We start from the raw sequence: 18,957 nt of genomic DNA on the forward strand, positions 1-18,957 counted from the left end.
AAGTCCCCCAGTATCCAGCTAAGCCACTTCCCAAGCTGAAAAGTTCCAGTGTGGACTGCACAGGCTTTGATGGATGAGAGGACCATGAGTTCATCCCCACCATGGTACAAACACCCTCACAGAGTCCAATTCACACACTCACATAAATACAGACAGATGAGATGGATCCATGAACATCCATCACATCTTAGTAATCATCTGAAGCAGATACTTCTGACTTCAATGCAGACTCACAGCGTCCGGCATATCCGGTGTAGGACATCGGAACCATCTGGTTGCATCAGGGAGCTCAGACAGAGAACAGAACAGAAACTAGTCCAATTTAACATTTAATTCACAATCAACGTACTAAAACACTCGTCCGCATGAGGCTTCTGTCATCCACTAACAGACCCCTGTCTTCTCTGTGTCCCAGCTTCCCTGTGGCTGCTGTGACCAAGAATCAATCAATCAATCAATCAATTTTTTATATAGCGCCAAATCACAACAAACAGTTGCCCCAAGGCGCTTTATATTGTAAGGCAAGGCCATACAATAATTATGAAAAACCCCAACGGTCAAAACGACCCCCTGTGAGCAAGCACTTGGCGACAGTGGGAAGGAAAAACTCCCTTTTAACAGGAAGAAACTTCCAGCAGAACCAGGCTCAGGGAGGGGCAGTCTTCTGCTGGGACTGGTTGGGGCTGAGGGAGAGAACCAGGAAAAAGACATGCTGTGGAGGGGAGCAGAGATCAATCACTAATGATTAAATGCAGAGTGGTGCATACAGAGCAAAAAGAGAAAGAAACAGTGCATCATGGGAACCCCCCAGCAGTCTAAGTCTATAGCAGCATAACTAAGGGATGGTTCAGGGTCACCTGATCCAGCCCTAACTATAAGCTTTAGCAAAAAGGAAAGTTTTAAGCCTAATCTTAAAAGTAGAGAGGGTGTCTGTCTCCCTGATCTGAATTGGGAGCTGGTTCCACAGGAGAGGAGCCTGAAAGCTGAAGGCTCTGCCTCCCATTCTACTCTTACAAACCCTAGGAACTACAAGTAAGCCTGCAGTCTGAGAGCGAAGCGCTCTATTGGGGTGATATGGTACTATGAGGTCCCTAAGATAAAAAGGGACCTGATTATTCAAAACCTTATAAGTAAGAAGAAGAATTTTAAATTCTATTCTAGAATTAGCAGGGAGCCAATGAAGAGAGGCCAATATGGGTGAGATATGCTCTCTCCTTCTAGTCCCCATCAGTACTCTAGCTGCAGCATTTTGAATTAACTGAAGGCTTTTCAGGGAACTTTTAGGACAACCTGATAATAATGAATTACAATAGTCCAGCCTAGAGGAAATAAATGCATGAATTAGTTTTTCAGCATCACTCTGAGACAAGACCTTTCTTGAGGCTGTGTTGAGGCTGTCATTCTCAGCATCAGTGTGGATGTTAAAATCGCCCACTATAATTATCTTATCTGAGCTAAGCACTAAGTCAGACAAAAGTTCTGAAAATTCACAAAGAAACTCACAGTAACGACCAGGAGGATGATAGATAACAACAAATAAAACTGGATTTTGGGACTTCCAATTTGGATGGACAAGACTAAGAATCAAGCTTTCAAATGAATTAAAGCTCTGTCTGGGTTTTTGATTAATTAATAAGCTGGAATGGAAGATTGCTGCTAATCCTCCGCCTCGGCCCGTGCTACGAGCGTTCTGGCAGTTAGTGTGACTCGGGGGTGTTGACTCATTTAAACTAACATATTCATCCTGCTGTAACCAGGTTTCTGTAAGGCAGAATAAATCAATATGTTGATCAATTATTATATCATTTGCTAACAGGAACTTAGAAGAGAGAGACCTAATGTTTAATAGACCACATTTAACTGTTTTAGTTTGTGGTGCAGTTGAAGGTGCTATATTATTTTTTCTTTTTGAATTTTTATGCTTAAATAGATTTTTGCTGGTTGTTGGTGGTCTGGGAGCAGGCACCGTCTCTACGGGGATGGGGTAATGAGGGGATGGCAGGGGGAGAGAAGCTGCAGAGAGGTGTGTAAGACTACAACTCTGCTTCCTGGTCCCAACCCTGGATAGTCACGGTTTGGAGGATTTAAGAAAATTGGCCAGATTCCGACATTGTTTTTGCAAAATTACACACCGATTCAATGTTAATTTTAGTGACCTCCGATTGGCGTAACCGGGTGTCATTACTGCCGACGTGAATTACAATCTTACCAAATTTACGCTTAGCCTTAGCCAGCAGTTTCAAATTTCCTTCAATGTCGCCTGCTCTGGCCCCCGGAAGACAATTGACTATGGTTGCTGGTGTCGCTAACTTCACATTTCTCAAAACAGAGTCGCCAATAACCAAAGTTTGATCCTCGGCGGGTGTGTCGCCGAGTGGGGAAAAACGGTTAGAAATGTGAACGGGTTGGCGGTGTACACGGGGCTTCTGTTTAGGACTACGCTTCCTCCTCACAGTCACCCAGTTGGCCTGCTTTCCCGGCTGCTCGGGATCTGCCAGAGGGAAACTAACGGCGGCTAAGCTACCTTGGTCCGCACCGACTACAGGGGCCTGGCTAGCTGTAGAATTTTCCACAGTGCGGAGCCGAGTCTCCAATTCGCCCAGCCTGGCCTCCAAAGCTACGAATAAGCTACACTTATTACAAGTACCATTACCGCTAAAGGAGGCCGAGGAATAACTAAACATTTCACACCCAGAGCAGAAAAGTGCGGGAGAGACAGGAGAAGCCGCCATGCTAAACCGGCTAAGAGCTAGTAGCTGCGCTAAGCTAGCGGATTCCTAAAAACACGCAAAGTGAATAATGTGTAAATAATTTAGAGGTGATTCAGCAGAGGGAGTGCTTTAGTTAAGGCACGTGAAGATAACACTGTGAAACAAATCGTTATCTAGGTAACTAGATCAATCTAACTGCGCAGATTAAACAGCTAACAGATACAGCAAAACACCGCTGTGCTCCGGAACAGGAAGTGATACAATACCGCAGTGAGAGCCAACCACCAGTAGAGGCAAGCAAGAGCAAGAGCAACTGGGGGGAAGAGGACACTGGAAGGCTGAAGTGGAAGTGATGATGAGTCAAAGAAAACAGGAACAGAGTACAGGGACAAAGTCCAACAAACACATCGAGTCACGCTGATGTAAAATGAAAGGAAAAGAAAGAAAAAAGAGAACTGAAAACTCAAAGCATTCATGACACCATGAGCGCTCACCATTTTCCTCATGGGAGTACTCAATCCCATAGATACTACAGCGACAGAACACCATCTTGTTCTCCGTCAGCGTTCCTGTCTTATCACAGAATGCGTACTGGATCTGTCCCAGGTCTTCGGTGATGTTGAGCGCCCTGCATTCGATACTGGAGTCCAGCTGCTCATCGTACAGATCCAGGTCATGTTGAATAAAGTAGATTTGGCCCAGTTTCACAATCTCAATGGACACGTACAAGGAGATGGGAATCAGCACCTGGTGGACAGACAAAGTCATCACTGTCTACAAGAACTTACAGACCTTTAGCATTCTGTGCATAGCTGGGGACAGATTTTGTTTTTGTTTTTTTTTGTTTTTTTTGGAAAGCAGCATATTAAAATATTTGTAATTTTGCAGTTTCTTGTTTGTTAGCTGGATTCATAGTTATCCCATTTGTATCCCAACAGTTAACCAATAACAACTAGGTTCAGGTTGATGCTGAGACTTACCCATCGCTGAACCTGAGCCCGTTTATCCTGATGCTGAGATTTACCTGTCCCTGACCCTGAGCCTGTTTATCCTGATGCTGAGATCTACCTGTCCCTGACCCTGAGCCCATTTATCCTGATGCTGAGATTTACCCTTCCCTGACTCTGAACCCGTTTATCCTGATGCTGAGATTTACCCTTCCCTGACTCTGAACCCGTTTATCCTGATGCTGAGATTTACCCTTCCCTGACTCTGAACCCGTTTATCCTGATGCTGAGATTTACCCTTCCCTGACTCTGAACCCGTTTATCCTGATGCTGAGATTTACCCTTCCGTGACTCTGAACCCGTTTATCCTTATGCTGAGGTCTACCTGTCCCTGACCCTGAGCCTGTTTATCCTGATGCTGAGAGCTACCTGTCGCTGACTCTGTCCTTCATCATCAAACTAAGTCAGTACTCTTTCTTCTCAGACCCTCTCTCATCCTGACCGTGAGCTCTATGTTTGCCGTGTTTCAGCAGCAGGTGGAATCACGCAGAGTTTGACTGTCTAAGAGAAGAACGGACGTTTTCTACTTTTGTGACTGTGGTTCAGCACCGCTGAAGAGTTGAAAGTCTTGGTGTGTTGTTGGTTCCGTGAGACTGATCACAATGCTGAAACACTGATTGGTGCTTCTGTGACCTATGGAACTGATTATGATCATGTTTTTGTTTTCTGGTTTACCACAAAAGTCTGCAGATGATTCAGAAGATGACTTTAAAGTAGAAGTAAGATATCTGATGATGTCACACCTCCTTCATTGGCTTCCTGTGAGTGTGAGAGCAGACTTTATGGTTCTGCTGTTGATTTCTTGAATGCAGAACAGAACGTATTGATCAGCTTTATGTTCCGTCATGTTTCCTGTGATCTCAGGATGGAGGTTCACTTCGGAGATATGAATTTGACAGGATGGAGAGCTTTTGTGCAGACTCGGTGTCTGAATGTGCTGGTGGATGTTTGTAAAATGTCAAAGGTTATAATGGTGAAACGGTGGCTCGAGTTAACACTGATCCAGCAGGTCAATGCAACATATCCCTCGGTGGTGAGGAAGATGGTCTCTTGGTCGATTCCCAGAGGGGACGGTGGACATACAGGGTCCATCTAAAGACGCATGTGTGTGGCTTTGTTTAATGTGGGAAAGACGTTGCACGCCAACAAACACACAGTCCTTGGAAGATCCTTAGCCTTGTCCCATGACTGGGAAATTCTATACGTTCAGGGTCTGAGAACCTGCTGCAGCCTCAATCTGCCATCACAACCGAGGAGTTAAAAACCATCACCTCCTCCACCCGATCTACTGTTGAAGACTTGTTGATTTATCAGAGCCCTGTTAGCGTTCAGGGTTCCTGCTGGGCCTTCATGGTTACTGTAGCAGCTAAAGAAACACAAGGCCCCCATGGTATTTCACCCCAACACGTAATCCCCTACTTGCTCAGGTACCCAGGTGTCACAACGGACAAGAGGTTGGATTTTGACGCCTGACAAAAAACAAAGTACCTCAAGAAAAAAAATGTTGTTTGTTTGTTTGTTTGCTTACTGTTTGGTAACTCAGACTGTCGTCGTCGTACCTGCAGAACAATGATCATGGTCCAGAAAACATAGAAGCCAGCCAGAGCCGGAGAGGTCTCACCATCTGCCATGAAGACGGGGTCTTTCAGCTGCTTTAGCCAGAGGCCATGGCCTGAAAAATACAGAGATCAGCCTAGAGAACCTGTGTTACAATCCAGACCACACCATCACAAAAACAACACCTACTTTGTTTTTAGTGACACTGCATCATCATATCTGATCTATCAGCTCCACTGCTCTGTTCCTTTAGCAGCCACAGGTTGATGATAAAGTTTGTTCTGTCACTCATTCCCATCACATGTAACTCCTTTAGAGGTACTGTGGGTGTTTTGGTGGCTTCCTTCACTTATCGACCTGTGTAAAAACCTACACCTTCTTGTTGCAACCATGGAGAAGGACTTTCGGTCGGCACCAAGGTGCTTCTGGCAGACTGTGAGGCAGCTCGGGGGGGGAAAAACGGGGACCCATCCAAGCTGTCTACAATAAGGATGGGACTCTGTTGACCTCAACTGAGGATGTAATCCAGCATTGGAAGGAACGCTTTGAGGAACTCCTGTATCAGACTGGAGCGCCCTCTATAGTAGGAGCAGAGCTGGAAGCTGATGGAGGATTTTCATCAGTTTCCCTGGTGGAAGTCACTGAGGTAGTTAAACAACTCCACAGTGGCAAGACCCCGGGGGTTGATGAGATCCATCCAGAAATGCTGAAGGCTCTGGGTGTGGAGGGATCGTCTTGGATGAGACGTCTCTTCAACATTGTGTTGAGGTCTGGGACAGTGCCAAAGGAGTGGCAAACTGGGGTGGTGGTCCCCATATTTAAAAAGGGGGACCAGAGAGTGTGTGCCAACTACAGGGGCACCACACTACTCAGCCTCCCTGGTAAAGTCTACTCCAGGGTGCGGCCAATAGTCGAACCACTGACTGAAGAGGAACAATGTGGGTTCCGTCCTGATCGTGGAACAACCGACCAGCTCTTTACTCTCACACGGATCCTACAGGGGGCCTGGGAGTATGTCCATCCAGTCTACATGTGTTTTGTCAACTTGGACAAGGCGTATGATCGGGTACCCCAGAAGATACTGTGGGAGGTGCTGTGGGAGTATGGAGTGAGGAGGTCTCTTCTCAGGGCCATCCAATCTCTGTACTCACAAAGTGAGAGCTGTGTTCGGGTTCTCAGCAGTAAATCAGACTTTCCGGTGGGGGTTGGCCTCCTCCAGGGCTGCACCTTGTCACCAATCCTGTTTGTAATATTCATGGAAAGGATATGGAGGCATAGTTTGGGGGAGGAGGGTTTCCAGTTTGGTGGACTCAGGGTCTCATCACTGCTTTTTGCAGATGATGTGGTCGTGTTATCTTCATCAGCCGGTGACCTCCAAAACTCACTGGATCGGTTCACAGCCAAGTGTGAAGCAGCTGGGATGAGGATCAGCACCTCTAAATCTGAGGCCATGGTTCTCAACAGGAAGCCGATGGATTGCCTACTCTGGGTAGCGGATGAGGTCTTGCCCCAAGTGAAGGTGTTCATGGACCTCGGGGTCTTGTTCATAAGTGAGGTGACAATGGAGTGTGAGACTGGATGGAGAATCGGTGCAGCAGGGGCGGTGTTGCATTCACTCTACCGTACTATTGTGCCAAAAATGGAGCTGAGCCAAAAGGTGAAGCTCTCGATCTACTGGTCAATCTTCGTTCATGCTCTTACATATGGTCATGAGTGTTGGGTCATGACCGAAAAAACTAGATCACGGGTCCAAGTGGCCGAAATGGGCTTCCTCAGGAGGGTGGCTGGTGTCTCTCTTAGAGATAGGGTGAGAAGTTTGGTCATCTGTGGGGAGCTTGGAGTAGAGCTGCTGCTCCTTCACGTTGAAAGGAGCCAGCTGAGATGGTTCGGGCACCTGGTAAGAATGCCTCCTGGGTGCCCCCCTAGGGAGGTGTTCCAGGCACATCCAGCTGGGAGAAGACCCCAGGGAAGACCCAGGACTAGGTGGAAAGATTATATCTCCACACTGGCCCGGAAACGCCTCAGGATCCCCCAGTCAGAGGTGGTCAATGTGGCACGGGAAAGGAAAGTCTGGGGTCCCTGTTGGAGCTGTTGCCCCATGACCCGATCCTGGATAAGTGGTTGAAGATGACTGAGTGAGTGAGCTGCAAAAACAAGTTTATATCCAGCTTGGCTCAAAGCTTTAAAAACCTTCCCTGACTGCACACAGTCCATTTCATGCCACTGAGAATGTCAACTTTATATCAGTATAAAGTTATTTTAAAAATAGTTACAGGACAATCTGATTTCACTTTTTCTTGTGTTGATGTTTTTCTGTTTGTCAGATTTTCCACCTCCTGCTGGAAAAGAAAATGTCATAGCGACAAAAAGATAATAATAAGATAAAATAAAATTAATTAAGAAATGTATTAAAACAGGGACAGCCCACGGCAGCATCCCCAACCCAAATCGTCTTCCTACGGCCACGGGAGCACCATGGAGAAGACGGATAAAGTAAACAAAATGCCCAAAGAGGAAGAAATCGAAAACTCAGGAGTTCAAGTAGAGGTTTGCTTTTTAAATCAAAGAGCTGCACACACCTGTGGATGCGGTGAGACACATGATGACGAGCAGAATGACGCACCAGAGAACGTCAGTGTTGAGCCGCTGCTCCAGCATGCTGCGCTTATACCGTGGCCCGCTGTTGTTCATCATAGCTTTAGTCTCATGACCTGAACAAATTCGAACACACAATCTTTTAAATGGCTGTCACAGTATAAGGGATCAAGGAAACATACGACTAACAAATATGAATTTTTGATATCTATTTGTGCTGTTTTTGTTCTGTACAAGTTCTTTTCTTCATTCATTAATTGCATTCCTTGTCAGCTGATGTTGGGCGAGTCCATCGGAAAGTTTTGTGTGCGCTCAAATCTCTGAGCAGGCATCAGACAGAGAGCGGTTCCAGTGGTTAACGTTTGTTTCTTGTTTTGTCCTCTTCTTGTTTGTTACTTCTATGATACTCAAGCGTTCATATCGTGTAGCTGTCTGATGCTTCAGACTGGCTTCTGATTGGCCAAAGCTCTGGTGTGAGGTGTGGATTCAGCACCAGGGGATGCTGCAACATGCAGCACGGCTTTTCATTTAGCCGTCAAACTGAAGAAAAAGACAGCGCGGTGGTGTGCCTTTTATCTGGATGTCAGAGAGCAACCGGCGGACTCTCTTAGTGAATTGGTGCCACAGAGTTTTTTGATGTCCTCGCTGCTGCAGCCATACTGAACACTGCCACAATTCCTGAGTGAGGCAGATTCTATTTGGAGGGAGGTGATGGTCTTGTAATTAAGCAGTCGGCTTGTTACCAGAAGATCCTTGGTTCAAATTCCTGTCAGACCGGAAGAATCACTAAGGGCCCTTGGACAAGGTTCTTAAACTCCAAAGTTGCTCCTGGTGCGTAATGAGCACCTTGTAAGGCAGCACCCTGACATCGATGTGAGTGTATGTAAATAGATGAATGTGAGGCTTCATTGTAAAGGGGTTTGAGCTTCTAATTCAGATGTAAAAGTGCTATATAAATGCAGTCCATTTACCATTTATTCACATCAGACCTCGGTAAATTCCACTCAAATCCGGCTCCCCCAGTGTGCAAATACATCTCAAAACTGATAAAATTGTTCTGCTGAATGCAGCTCTTTGTGTTTCCAGTGGAAATATGTCATCCATCCATCAAAGCCCAAATCCACTAGAGACCGATGGGTTAAATGATACGTTACCGACCGATGGGTTAAGCCGTGTGAATCCTAAAGAGAAGAAGTGTTCAGTCTGCTACAATCATTAGATGTCGTGAGAATCCTAATGGGAAGAAGCATGTAGACCGGGTTCTACCTGCTGATTTATTCACTGTGAGATTTGACATCTTACCGGCGTAGACCACAATGCCTACAACAGTCTCAGTGTTTCGGATGGTGCAGCCCCTCAGCAGCAGGTTGTTGTGATGGAGGCCAACTCGAGTCCCTCTGGTGTTCTCTCTGTGACCAACAGACACAAACACAGACTCACAACAGCGTAACGACGGAAAACAACAAACGTCACATTCTGTCAAATCCAAGGGACGCAACCCGAAAAATTAACTGAGTGAGTAGACAGACAGACAGGTGGACAGTCAGGTAGACTGACAGGAAGACACAGAAATCAGTAGGCACACAAACAGGTAGACAAGCAGGCAGACAGTTGTTTGAATGTCCGGTCTGGTCTGATCGAGGTTTCTTCCTACAACCAAAAAATGTTCAAGGGAGTTTTGCTGACCACTGCTGCCAATGTGCTTTCTCATGTGGGGGGTTAGTAAGGTCAGACCTCACCCATGTGAAGCCCTTTGGGGCCACTTACATTGAGATCTGACACCATGTAAATATCTGAATCGAAATCAAACATGGCAGATGCGATCAATGTGGATTTATGCAAAAACCAACACATGAACGGACCTGATGGTGGCTTCAGCTGCACACAGGATCGAGATAAAGGTGTGTTTGCTGCAGGTGCTGGCGAATCCCAAATGTATTTGTTCAAACATGAAACTGTAATGTGCTGATGATTGTGTGGATCCAGTCCACACAGGACACAGATATCTGTATCTGACTCTGCTGTGAAGTCTCGTGTGGACCAGGAGCGTGTTTCAGGACTGCTGGAGGACTCACATGTAGCCTCTGAAGCTGTTGAGGTTATTGTTGGGATTCTCGCACTCGATACGACAGTGGAAGGTCTCAGGAGAGAAATCGCCCTGAAAAACACACAGATAAATTCAGACCAGTCAGTCAGTCAGTTCACAGACAAACTGGGTAGAGGCGCAGAGGAAGAGGTTCACAGCCTCCATTCTTCACACCGTAATGGCACAGCATCAGCACGTCGTCACTGTGACATCTCTCAGGGGCGAGGAAGATCATCTGCCGATTGATTCCTGGACTGGATGGTGGGCACAGAGAAAAGCTACACCAAGGTGGAGCCAGAGACGGCAGTGTGTGGGCTCGTTTAACGTGGAAATGTTGTTGCACGCTGACAAACACACGGTCTTTGACAGATCTTTAACTTGGTCTGATGGCTGGGAAATCCCAGACAGTACTGGTCTTGAGATCTTCTGCAGCCTTCATCCACCTTCACAGTCAATGTGTTTCAAGCTGGGGTATATAGGATGAAGGATACTGAGGATGGAGCCACCAGGCAGGGGGAGAAGAGGGAGGACATGCAGGTGGTTGGTGAGACAGAGGAAGACACAGAGGACAGGGTGAAATGGAGACAACTGATCTGCTGTGGCGCCCCCTAATGGGAGCAAGCGAGAGAAGAAGAAGAAGACAAACCCCTGAGTACAGCATTATTCACTGTGGGGGAGGAAAGTCCTGGACACTAGGCTGTTAGCCTGAGCTCAGTATTGGGTAAGAAGGTGGTTCATTTCTCAATTAAACCTTCAGGTTCCGTCCACCAAACACAGCCTGGACATCCTGTACCTGCCAAAAATGCCAAACTATGTGCAATCACCTACCTGCAGAGGGAGATCTGGAACCACATGTCTCTGTTTCAAGTTGGTCTCTCCATCCAGATTGGCCGTCTCAATGAAACACACCCCGTGTGAGTCAGAGGACCACAGCAGCAGCATGTCAGCAGGGATGATGTCATTGCAAGAAAGACGAATAAAGTCTCCAACCTGGACGTCCTTCCAGCACCGCTCAGTGTAAGCTTTCTGCTGCCTGTGGACACAGAAGGAGGCCGTGCTTTAAATCCAGGAGTCCACTTCATACAGCGTGAAGCTTCCCGACCTTAAACTGCTTTAAAGCCACGAGTCTCCTTCACAAAGAACAAAGTCATAATGTAACATGTAATTCAGGGACCGACCCACTGCAGCAGAAACACCGTGGATTTGGTCCTCATGTGTTGTTTCACTGTCTCGGACATTAATGGTTTTCGGATCACTCACTGATTCACATCACTTTGAGCAGATGGAATCGGTTAGTCAGTGAAATCACATGGTGGAGTGAGCGGTTGCAAAGAAAACCTGCACCCTCTCGGCCCTTTCTGGAACGAGCTGAAGACCTCTGGACTAGAGCCGAGCGATGTGGCTGATGTAATTAAACCTTATATGCACCAAGAGCCCTGAAAAGGTTTATTTAGCTTGTGGGTTGGGCAAGGAGGAAAACCAAGCCCTCCAAGTCAGCAGGAATGCCGGCATTTAAAGGAGAAAATTCTGAGATTGTGCCACGGCTCTGCACAGCAGGCTGGTACAATGTCTAAGGGCACGCTGAGGATCCTCAAATTCTCAGGATGTCCCAGAGAGCTGCCAGATCAGCTAAACTCTAAAATCAACACTGGCTGGCAACACTGGTCATCCTTTGTCAGGACGTCATTTTAAGGTGGTTCCGTTGGTTGTCCTTTCAGAGCTGAACTGATCTACATTACGAATGTGTCAAAATGTTTTGGGAAAAATTCCAAAATGACTGCATTTGTGTTGAGTGACTTAATGCCACTTCTGGGTTTTATCCTCTTGAAATAATTGTCATTCCAGCAAAACTATCGCAAGACCTGTAATTCCAGTAGTCATGGGGACGGAATGTTAACTCCTGTCTTTTTTGGGGGGGGGGGGGGGGGGGGGGTTTATAATCCAGTATTTCCAGAATGAACATAAGATCTTTAAACCTGTGTGATCCGTGCAAACCAACAGGCACTCACTCAAATAAAAAACTCATGAACTCGTGTTATCACACATTTGTTGTGTGTACGTCATGACGAGACTGTGGCCGGGTCGAGGGCGGCTGTGACTTCACCGAAGTGCAGTGAGCGCACCTGCCACAGCGCACTACTGGAGGACAGTCCGTTGACCGCACTAGTGGTTTTGATGTGTTTGTGATCTTGGCTGCAGTAAAGTTGTAAGGTCAGAGTGCGACTACCGACACTGGTTAATGATTACACTCCCTCATCCTGGAATTCAACTGTTCCTGCAACGACAACTGCCGATCCAAACACACTCCAGACATACAGACGCCTCACTGACCAGGTGCTGTTTTCTGGTCACTGCCACTTTTATTTGGTTTCTTTGTTGAAGTCAACACTCAGATGTCACAGGTACCAGTTTAGGTCCAAAGATACTCAGCTGGGTAGTTCTGGACTTAAAGAAGTGAGAACCTTTAACCATGGAGGAGGTGATGGTCTAGTGGTTAAAGCGTTGGGTTTGAGACCAGAGGATCCTCGGGTCAAAAACCAACCTGACTGGAAAAATCTCTAAGGGGCCTTGGACAAGGTCTTTAATCCACGATTGCTCCCGGTGTGTAGTGAGCACCTTGTATGACAGCAGCCTGACATTGGGGTGAATGTGAGGCATTATTGTAAAGCGCTTTGAGCGTCTGATGCAGATGGAAAAGCGCTACATAAATTTATTTATTTATTTTTCATTTATATAGCACAAATCACAACAGAGTTGCCTCAGGCACTTCATACAAGTAAAGTCTAACCTTACCAACCCAGAGCAACAGTGGTAAGGAAAAACTCCCTCTGAGGAAGAAACCTCAAGCAGACCAGACTCAAAGGGGCGACCCTCTGGCTTGGACACAAATTACAGAAACAATTCACAAACGAATATACGTACAGGAAATGCTGTTGGTGCACAGGACAGGATGGGTCACCAGCACAATACCACACCCATCTCCAGATGGAGCTGCACCTTAAACAGAGAGAAAAACAGAATCAGGCATCAGAAAGACAAGAAATACAGTAAAATTTGTCAGCATTAAACAACAAGAAAAACAGAGAAATACTAAGGTGATCGCCGGCCACTAGCCCTAAACTTCACTAAAAGACCCAGAATTTAGGTAAAGTTGAGGCCGCGGCACGCTCGAATTACTAATAAAATGAATTAAAAGAGTAAAAAACATAAAACAAAACTGTACCAGTATGCTAGCCATACGAAAGGGAAAATAAGTGCGTCTTAAGTCTGGACTTGAAAGTCTCCACAGAATCTGACTGTTTAATTGATGCAGGAAGATCATTCCACAGAACAGGAACACGATAAGAGAAAGCTCTGTGACCCACAGACTTCTTATTCACCTTAGGGACACAAAGTAGTCCTGCACCCTGAGAACGCAAAGCCTGGGCCGGTACGTAAGGTTTAATTAGGTCAACTAGGTAGGGAGGTGCCATGCCATGAATAATTTTATAGACTAGTAGCAGAACCTTAAAATCTGATGTCACTGGGACAGGAAGCCAGTGAAGAGACGCCAAAAATGGGTGTAATATGGTCGAAATTTCTGCTTCGTGTCAAAAGTCTGGCTGGAACATTTTGAACCAATTGGAGAGCCCTAATGCTGGACTACGGTAAACCAGAAAATAGAACATTGCAGTAGTCCAATCTAGAAGAGATAAATGCATGGATCAGGGTCTCAGCATCAGCCATAGACAGGATGGGACGAATCTTGCTATATTTCGCACGTGGAAGAAAGCAGTCCTTGTAATATTTCTAATGTGGAGGCCAAAGGACAACGAAGGATCAAAAATTACCCCAAGGTTCCTCACTTTGTCAGTGTGATGTATGACACATGAGCCTAGGCTAAGCCTTAACTAGTCAAATTGATGCCAATGTCTCACTTGACCAAGAACCATCATTTCAGTCTCATCAGTTGCTAGACATCCAACTTCTCACTGCTGCAAGGCAATCTTCTAAGGATTTTATGTGAACGAGATTGCCAGCAGTTATCGGCATGTATAATTGAGTATCATCAGCATAGCAGTGAACCACAATATGTGTCCAAGGGGTGCTATATCAAGGGAAAAAAGCAGGGGGCCTAAGACAGACCCCTGTGGAACCCCAAATTTCATGTCACTAAGGTTAGAGGTAGTGTTACTGTACAAAACACTGTGAGAACGACTGGTCAAGTATGACGTCAGCCATGCAAGGGCACTCCCAGTAATCCTAAAATGATTTTCCAGCCTATCAAGCAGAATATGATGATCCACTGTATCAAATGCAGCACTGAGATCTAACAGCACCAGAACCGTAGTGGTGTCCGAACCCATTGTAAGCAGAAGATCATTCACCACTTTAGTGAGAGCCGTCTCTGTGGAATGATATTTTCTAAAAGCAGAATGCAGTGGCTCAAAGAGATTATTCTCAGTAAGATAGTCTACGAGCTGCCGTGAAACCACTTTTTCCAGAATTTTAGAACAAAATGATAGATTTGATATCGGCCAATAGTTTTTCAATACACTAGGGTCAAGATTAAGTTTCTTAAGTAATGATTTAATCACTGCAGATTTATAAATGCAGTCCATTTACTATTTATTTATCATACCTGCTGTAAACATGGCAAAGGAGACCGTTGATGAATATGTCTGATTTAAACCTCCAGTAGTCCTCCCACATGTCTTTGACAGCTGTCACTGACAGCACCAGCACCACAGGAACCACAGCGATCTCTGGCTGGAAAGCCGCCACCACCGGAACAAAATTAAGAGCAGCCAGGAAGATGAAGTAGACATTAGCAAAGCGATGAAGCTGCTCAAACAGATTTTTGGGAATGAAGGAGAGAAGGGAATATTTTGTAGTCCTGATCTTGTTGCGCTGATATGTCCCGAGTAGCTTAATTAGTTCCTCATTGTCTGTGGAAGCAGAAACCACAGTCCTCTTCTTCCGTAATCGCTCCATGGTTGGATAAAAACAGGGCAGACACTCCAACCTATACATGAGTCTTTACTTACAGTCCTGGAAGCAGTCCTCTGGTTCTAATCCTCTTACTTCTACTTCCATCTTCATGATGGAGTTCCCGCAGTTGAGACACGATAAGTGAATAGTGACAACATTCATCCACACTGCTCCAAAGGCAACTCACATCATAAAGACATATACGACTGACGTTTTACAGCCGCTTTGCAAACAAATTGTGTAATCAAAAAAAAAAAAAAGAGCAGGACATATCCGTCATGACTGCATGAAATATGAGGCTGATTCACACTGGTGACATCTTTAGCTCAAGACGGAGCCAAACGAGTTCACTTTCTCAGAACACAGAGTCCTGATCACATGGTGTGTCAGAAGATCTGAGAACAAACGGTCTGGAGTTTAACTTTCAGTCCAAACAATTTGAGAACTTGTGACTTATTCTAAGATCATTTCTTTGAACCACGTAGGACTTATCACTCTGCACAGACTAAAGCTGGTGATGGATGCAGACATCACCACAGTGCTGCTGCTGGATCAGACACCAGCTTTTGAGTGTTAATCACCGTATATTTCTGGATAGACTTCAAATTATTTTAGTTTTTCTGGGTGGGTTCTCACATGGTTGACATCACATTTAAACAACCAATCACACTTTTTCCAGTAAAATATGGTGTCCCTCAGGGTTTTGTATTCAGTCCTCTGTTGTTCTCTCTGTACATACTACTCTCAGACAGATACCGTGAGGCTTAGAACATGGTTCTGCATGCAACTCCAGTTGGTTTATGAGCCAATTATCATTATTTGCAAGTATATTCTCGCGTTCCCTGAATACACACTCACCTCGGATTGCACCATCTGCAAGGTCCTCTAACAACGCTACAGTGGCTTAACAGTGATTAAGCCACTGTTAGCGCCATTTTCCTCATCACTTTGCACGTGTTTTATATACACCCATATAACTGCAAACATGTGGGTGTGTTAATTGTTCATCAATGTGTCTCTGATGTGCACATCACTCTGATGACTTCATTTCCACACTATTAACGGTTCCCTGCGTCACCTCTACGCGTCGGTGTGGAACCATAGCTGTAGAAACATGATGCATTGCACATTTCCACGGTCATTTCACTTTTCATACATCTGAACGTCAGCGTGGAGACGGACGTACACCACATTTTGTGCGTATGCAGCCTTTGTACACAAGGCCCCTGGTATCTGAAGTCTGTTGCAGCCACGAGCACAGTGTCCACACAGACGTTCCCACTGCAGGTGAAACGTGGGCTGACTGTCCTCTCAAACCGCCGTGCTGGGAACTCAGGCTGCAACAGCTGTACAACATTAATAAAGAATCTTCAAACCACACCAATGAGGAGACGTGACAACAGGATGAACATGACATCATCAACAGCACTATTACATACCAAGGAAGGACCTGTCCATAACTACACGTCCTGTTCTGCTGATCTGATTTCAGACTCATTAGTACCTTTGCAACTTTAAACATTTTTAAAACACAAACGTTCACAGAGCAGCACTGTTAAAACACCATCTGTGTTGTTAAGGATCTGAGCAGCTGGAGAAGGCTGAGGACACGCCCATGTCACCTGGCTGAGGCCACGCCTACATTTCACCTGGTTGAGGGCGCACCCACATGTCACCTGGCCGAGGGCATGCCCACATGTGAGTACATCTATATTTCAACTGGTTGTGGACACGCCCATGTTTCACCTGCCTGCAGCAGATAGAAAGTTTGAAAGTTTGAAGAGGTGACAGATGAACCTAGTGTCCACCATGGGTTCTTTACATCGAAAAATAGTCAAAATGAAGCAAAGTGCCTTCATTTGCTGTTTGAGTCTGTAGGCAGACGTTCATGGGACACAGTCTTGTTTTCTTCAGCAGCTCTTTGTGGTTCGGGATCTGACCCTTTCACTGCTATGCTGATGATACTCAGCTATACAGTAGTGTTCAGAATAATAGTAGTGCTATGTGACTAAAAAGATTAGTCCAGGTTTTGAGTATATTTCTTATTGTTACATGGGAAACAAGGAACCAGTAGATTCTCACAAATCCAACAAGACCAAGCATTCACACACTCTTAAGGCTATGAAATTGGGCTATTACTAAAAAAAAGTAGAAAAGGGGGTGTTCACAATAATAGTAGCATCTGCTGTTGACGCTACAAACTCAAAACTATCATGTTCAAACTGTTTTTTTAGCAATCCTGTGAATCACTAAACTAGATTTAGTTGTATAACCACAGTTTTTCATGATTTCTTCACATCTGCAAGGCATTAATTTTGTTGGTTTGGAACCAAGATTTTGCTCGTTTACTAGTGTGCTTGGGGTCATTGTCTTGTTGAAACACCCATTTCAAGGGCATGTCCTCTTCAGCATAAGGCAACATGACCTCTTCAAGTATTTTGACATATCCAAACTGATCCATGATACCTGGTATGCGATATATAGGCCCAACACCATAGTAGGAGAAACATGCCCATATCATGATGCTTGCACCACCATGCTTCACTGACTTCACTGTGAACTGTGGCTTGAATTCAGAGTTTGGGCGTCATCTCACAAACTGTCTGCGGCCCTTGGACCCCAAAAGAACAATTTTACTCTCATCAGTCCACAAAATATTCCTCCATTTCTCTTTAGGCCAGTTGATGTGTTCTTTGGCAAACTGTAACCTCTTCTGCACGGCTTTTATTTAACAGAGGGACTTTGCAGGGGATTCTTGCAAATAAATTAGCTTCACACAGGCGTCTTCTAACTGTCACAGCACTTACAGGTAACTCCAGACTGTCTTTGATCATCCTGGAGCTGATCAATGGGTGAGCCTTTGCCATTCTGGTTATTCTTCTATCCATTTTGATGGTGGTTTTCCATTTTCTTCCACGCGTCTCTGTTTTTTTTTTGTCCATTTTAAAGCATTAGAGATCATTGTAGATGAACAGCCTATAATTTTTGCACCTGCGTATAAGTTTTCCCCTCTCCAATCAACTTTTTAATCAAACTACGTTGTTCTTCTGAACAATGTCTTGAACGTCCATTTTCCTCAGGCTTTCAAAGAGAAAAGCATGTTCAACAGGTGCTGGCTTCATCCTTAAATAGGGGACACCTGATTCACACCTGTTTGTTCCACAAAACTGACAAACTCACTGACTGAATGCCACACTACTATTATTCTGAACACCCCTTTTCTTTTTTTTTTTTTTACTAATAGCCCAATTTCATAGCCTTAAGAGTGTGCATATCATGAATGCTTGGTCTTGTTGGATTTGTGAGAATCTACTGAATCTACTGGTACCTTGTTTCCCATGTAACAATAAGAAATATACTCAAAACCTGGATTCATATTTTAGTCAAATAGCACTACTATTAGTCTGAACACTACTGTACATGCCAAAACTGCTTGTAATCATCACATAAGATTGCCTTGCATCAGTGAGAAGCTGGACGTCTGGCAACTTCCTACTTTTAAACTCTGACTGAAATGATGGTTCTTGGTACAGTGATACAGTGGAGTAAAAAAGTATTTAGTCAGCCCCTGATTGTTCAACTTCTCCTACTTAGAAAGATGAGAGAGGTCTATAATTTTCATCATAGGTACACTTCAACTGTGAGAGACAAAATGAGAAAAAAAAAATCCAGGAAATCACATTGTAGGATTTTTAAAGAATTTATTTGTACATTATAGTGGAAATAAGTATTTGGTCACCCACAAACAAGCAAGATTGCTGGCTCTCACAGACCTGAACTTCTTCTTTAAGAAGCTCTTCTGTCCTCCACCTGTTACCTGTATTAATGGCACCTGTTGGAACTCGTTATCTGTATAAAAGACACCTGTCCACAGCCTCAAACAGTCAGACTCCAAACTCAACAATGGCCAAGACCAAAGAGCTGTTGAAGGACACCAGGAAGAAAATTGTAGATGTCCAGAACTACGCGGAGGGACCTGATGAATGCCCTGCAGAGAGCTGGGACCAAAGTAACAAAGGCTACACACTAC

The 18,957-nt window shown here is 45.1% G+C and overlaps 1 protein-coding gene across 1 annotated transcript in view; it reads right to left on the reverse strand.

Annotated features, from left to right (window-relative positions):
* The window catches only part of atp10d (ATPase phospholipid transporting 10D), a 128,637-nt gene that overhangs the window by 55,950 nt on the left and 53,730 nt on the right, over window positions 1-18,957 (reverse strand). The window contains exons 4-9 of the mRNA XM_034195617.1: window positions 10,785-10,989; window positions 9,946-10,028; window positions 9,173-9,279; window positions 7,855-7,986; window positions 5,278-5,390; window positions 3,206-3,458 (exon numbers count right to left, since the gene is read on the reverse strand). Coding sequence (XP_034051508.1) covers window positions 3,206-3,458; window positions 5,278-5,390; window positions 7,855-7,986; window positions 9,173-9,279; window positions 9,946-10,028; window positions 10,785-10,989 — 893 coding nt within the window. The remainder of the gene's footprint in view (window positions 1-3,205; window positions 3,459-5,277; window positions 5,391-7,854; window positions 7,987-9,172; window positions 9,280-9,945; window positions 10,029-10,784; window positions 10,990-18,957) is intronic.

Source organism: Thalassophryne amazonica, chromosome 19, assembly GCF_902500255.1.
Source record: "Thalassophryne amazonica chromosome 19, fThaAma1.1, whole genome shotgun sequence".
Lineage (NCBI taxonomy): Eukaryota > Metazoa > Chordata > Actinopteri > Batrachoidiformes > Batrachoididae > Thalassophryne > Thalassophryne amazonica.